This window comes from Danio rerio, chromosome 2 (genome assembly GCF_052040795.2).
Source record: "Danio rerio strain M-AB ecotype USA chromosome 2, GRCz13ab, whole genome shotgun sequence".
In the NCBI taxonomy this organism is placed as follows: Eukaryota; Metazoa; Chordata; class Actinopteri; order Cypriniformes; family Danionidae; genus Danio; species Danio rerio.
In genome coordinates, this window is record NC_141022.1 from 62,975,608 (window position 1) to 62,980,000 (window position 4,393).

The 4,393-nt window shown below is 41.0% G+C and overlaps 1 protein-coding gene across 22 annotated transcripts in view; it reads left to right on the forward strand.

Moving 5' to 3' along the window:
• The first annotated feature begins 379 nt into the window (after window positions 1-379).
• si:ch1073-391i24.1 overlaps window positions 380-4,393 on the forward strand; it is a 329,366-nt gene continuing 325,352 nt past the window's right edge. For 21 of the 22 annotated variants that reach the window (XR_015477484.1, XR_015477485.1, XR_015477486.1 and 18 more), the window contains exon 1: window positions 421-609. Coding sequence is in view for 8 of the 22 variants with exons in the window: in XM_087238723.1 (XP_087094849.1) it covers window positions 534-609 (76 nt within the window). In the remaining 14 variants the exon portion in view is untranslated. 22 annotated transcript variants of the gene reach the window in all.

The following is a 4,393-nucleotide window of genomic DNA, read 5'->3' on the forward strand; positions in this document are numbered from 1 at the left end:
GTTTATACTGACCCAAATTTGGGTTGATTTATTGATTGATTGACTGATTTAAAAAAATACATAGAATATTCTTGCTTGTTCCACACTCTAAAGCCATTGGGTTTAAACGTGTCATTTAAATTAAATAGAAAGAAAATAACCCAATGCTTTTCTCTTCATATTTTTACTAAAATTGGGTCAATAGAAACCAGCATTTCTCAGACAGACAGACAGACAGACAGACAGACAGACAGACAGACAGACAGACAGTTCTCCCAGCGCGACACAGTGAAACAGTCAAAGCTCCCGCACACCCTCTACCGGAGAGCAGATCCGCCCGGTAATCCACAACTCACTCTGACGCCCGCCACACACACACACACACACAGGCGCGCGCGCACGCACGCACACACACACTCACACGCGCGCGTCTCCGGGAGCGCGGAGCAACACTTCCACAGGAGCCCGAGCAGAGCTGCTCCAGAAGCCGCCGCTGCTCAGAGTTCGGCCGGCGGGCACAGACCCACACCGGCTCCCGCACCGACACCGCCAGCATGGACAAACTTTTACCGCGCATCTCCGCCGCTTTGGCCGTGCTGCTGCTGTCCGCCAGCGCGCAGGTGTTCAAAGGTAAGATCAAGCGGATTTACCGGAGTTGCACCGGATCGCGTGATTGTTTGGAGTCTGGTAAAGTTTGATGGAATCACGTTAATCACGGGCTCCGGGCACGCGCGCGGGTTTAGAAACATCACCGCGAACCCGATGCTCAAAACACCGGAGCGGACATAGCGAAAGCACCTGTTTGTGAACTGAACAGCTCTGTGCTAAACAATGATGGGTTGTTTAGGTCGGATACGAACCCAGAGTTGGGTCAAATATGGACAGACCCAGCGCTGGAGTGTTTTATTTTCAATTTAAATTGCACTTTGGTTTGGTCTGTTCGTGGTTGAGCCAGCGTTGGGGTAACTTTACGAAAGCCCAGCATTTTAAGAGCGCAATGCTTGCTTTAGAAGAGAACTTTAACCAGTGTTGAGAGTGTGTGTGAGTCTGGGAATGTGTCCGTGTGTGTGTGTGTGTGTGTGTGTGTGATAATGATTTGCTTCACTCTTTATGGATTTGTCTAATGAAACACGCTGGATTGATTTATTAATGGAGGTAATGCGGCTCTCTCCAACTGACCGAAGGCATTATTTTCTTTATTTAAACTTTTCTCTTTCTGGAGATTCAGAAGATTGTTGTGCATTGTTTATTTTGCTTTCTTAGGATGGATGATCTCTCCATCACACTTGAGTAAGTACATGCATATGCACAAATAAAAACCGCTGGGGTGTTCATGAACCCTGCGTTGGCTCAAATATGGACAAACCCTGCAGTTGTGCTAAAAAATGCAGATGGATTTTAATTAAACAATTAACTCAATGGTCGAGTTTGTCCAGTTTATTTGAGAATGTAATATTTGCATTGCGTTCCACTCAAAGCGCTTTATAGTTGTGTTCGGGTCTGCTTGTGATGTAGAGATTCAGTGCACGCAATTTGGATGCAACTCATCAGTTGAAATGCAACTCAGATTCGCAGTCAGTGATTGTTTTGTAGCCCAAAGGGACGCGAAACGCACTTTAAAAGGGTTGTTTTAGCTGTGTGAGGGATAGATTTTCCTCTGTGCGCTCTAATAGGGGACATTAGTGACGTTTCAATCGATACGCGGATGCATAATGTACAGGCTGCGGTGTCACTGGGAGTTTTTAGCATTGCTTTATATGTGGAATTATTAGTTCAGTTGCATTACTTCTAGAGGATGATGTGCATTTAATCACATGTCCATTGCTCATGAGTGTGATGTGTTTGGACATTGCAGTTCGGTTATACAACATTACAGTTAGTCATTGCATTTGTGCAAAACATTTTTCAAGTTTCCGTATGCTGTTTTTATACAGTGTGTGTGTGTGTGTGTGTGTGTGTGTGTGTGTGTGTGTGTGTGTGCGTGTGTGTTTGTGTGTTGCAGTTCCTCTGTTGTCCGGCAGGGGGCAGCATGGCTCACTCGCTGACTGTGTTTACGCAGGTTATGTACATCGAGGCTCTCTGATTTACATCACAGCTGCGCTGCTCTTTATTAAACACACACTTCTGTAACTCTGATCGGACACGTATATGAGCAGATCAATAGGATCGATCAGCTAGTTTCTTAAAGAGACAGTTCACCCAGAGATGAAAGTGTAGTCATCGTTTACTCAAGTGGTTTCACACCTTATTGAGTTTATTTTTCACAAAAAGAAGATATTTTAAAGAATGTTGGAACCTGGTAACCATTGACTTCATTAGTAGGATTAAAAAACTATTATGGCTGTCATTGGCTTATGGCTATCATTTTAGGGTGACGTGGGTAAACATTTAAAGCGATAAACGACTTTTGTCCTGGAATTAAACACATGAGACGTCACCGTTCTGTGGCTTGTTTACACACCCAGTTTTAATGTAGTAAAACACTGTAATATACCTTGAGACGATCTTAAGATTTATGTAGAGAAATGTAGCGTTAAATATAATTTCTTTAACCCAATGTTGAGTCAAATATGGATAAACCCACAACAGTTGGGTTAAAAATGACCCCAAAGGCGTGTGGTGTCTCAGTGGTTAGCATTGTTGCATCACAGCAAAAAGGTCTTTGGTTTGAGTCCCGGCTGGGTCAGTGTGGAGTTTGCATGTTCTCCCCGTGTTGGTGTGGGTTTCCTCTGGGTGCTCCGGTTTCCCCCACAGTCCAAACACATGCGCTATAGCGGAATTGATCACCTAAATTAGCTGTAGTATGAGTGTGTGTGTGTGTGTGTTTATGGGTGTTTCCCAGCACTGGGTTGGAGCTGGAAGGGCATCCACTATGTAAATCATATGCTGTTTATGTTGGCAGTTCATTCCGCTGTGGTGACCCCTAATAAATAAGGGACTAAGCTGAAGGAAAATGAATGAAATAACCCCAACATTATGTTTATATTTTACCCAAATGTTGGGTTAAAGCAACCCAGCGCTTGTTTTTATGTGTGATTGGTTGGGTCAAATATGGACAAACACATCTGTTGTATTAAATAGCGTAATTACAAATAAAATAAAATAATTAAATGACCCAGCCGGGACTCGAACCAGCGACCTTCTTGCTGTGAGGCCACAGTGCTAACCACTGAGACAATGCTCCGCTTATTGGGTAATTTCTATTTTTTTATTAAAGTTACACTTTTTAACCCAACTATTGTGGGTTTATACATATTTGACTCCACATTAGGTGGTCTAGCAGGTTGATTGGTTATTAACAGATAAGTACTGAATCCCTGTATAGTAGGCAGCTTTTACGGATAGCCAGAACATCAGTAGCTGTAGCTCTCATCCTCTGTCTGAGGAGTTTACCCTGCTCTGTTTGGGTCGAAGGTTCCAGATGCTTTCCAGTAGGACAAAACGGTTCAGGAATAGCTTTGTCCCATCATCTATTGTCACTCTGAATAAATTGTAATCTTTTATAAGGTACTTTGTATGTGTATATGTGGGTATGTACAGTTGCAGTCAGAATTATTCGCCCGGCCGTTTATTTTTTCCTCAATTTCTGTTTAACAGAGAGCAGATTTGTTCAACACATTTCTAAACATAATAGTGTTAATAACTCATCTCTAATAACTGATTTATTTTCTCTGTCATGATGACAGTAAATAATATTAGACTAGATATTCTTCAAGACACTTCTATACAGCTTAAAGTGACATGTAAAGGCTTCACTAGGGTAATTAGGGTAACTAGGCAGGTTAGGGGAATTAGGCAAGTTATTGTATAATGATGGTTTGTTCTGTAGACTATCGAAAAAATTAAAGGGGCTAATAATATTGACCTTAAAATGGTGTTTAAACAATTAAAAACTGCTTTTATTCTAGCCGAAATAAAACAAATCAGACTTTATCCAGAAGAACAAATATTATCAGACATACTGTAAACATTTCCTCAATCTGTTCAACATCATGTGGGAAATATTTAAAAAAGAAAAAATAATTCAAAGGGGGCAAATAATTCTGACTTCAGCTGTATATGTGTGATTTAGTTGTTTGTATCAAATGCCAAATTTTGCTGCAAAAATAATCAACCTACAGGTATTAATAGAGTCAACTAACTAACTAACTAACTAACTAACTAACTAACTAACTAAAAAAAAACATTAGATTTGTTCATATTTGACCCAATGTTGGGTCACTTTTGTGTCCAAACCATGGCCAAATAACTGATCTGCTGCATCAAATGGTCCTGATTTTACCCTGTAATAAATACTGGCTTATTGCAACTCAACATTGGGTTAAATGTGGACAAACCCAAGCCCTGGCTTAAAATGTGTCATTTAAATTTAATAAAAAAATTAACACGACTCAAATGTCAAAAACATTCATTC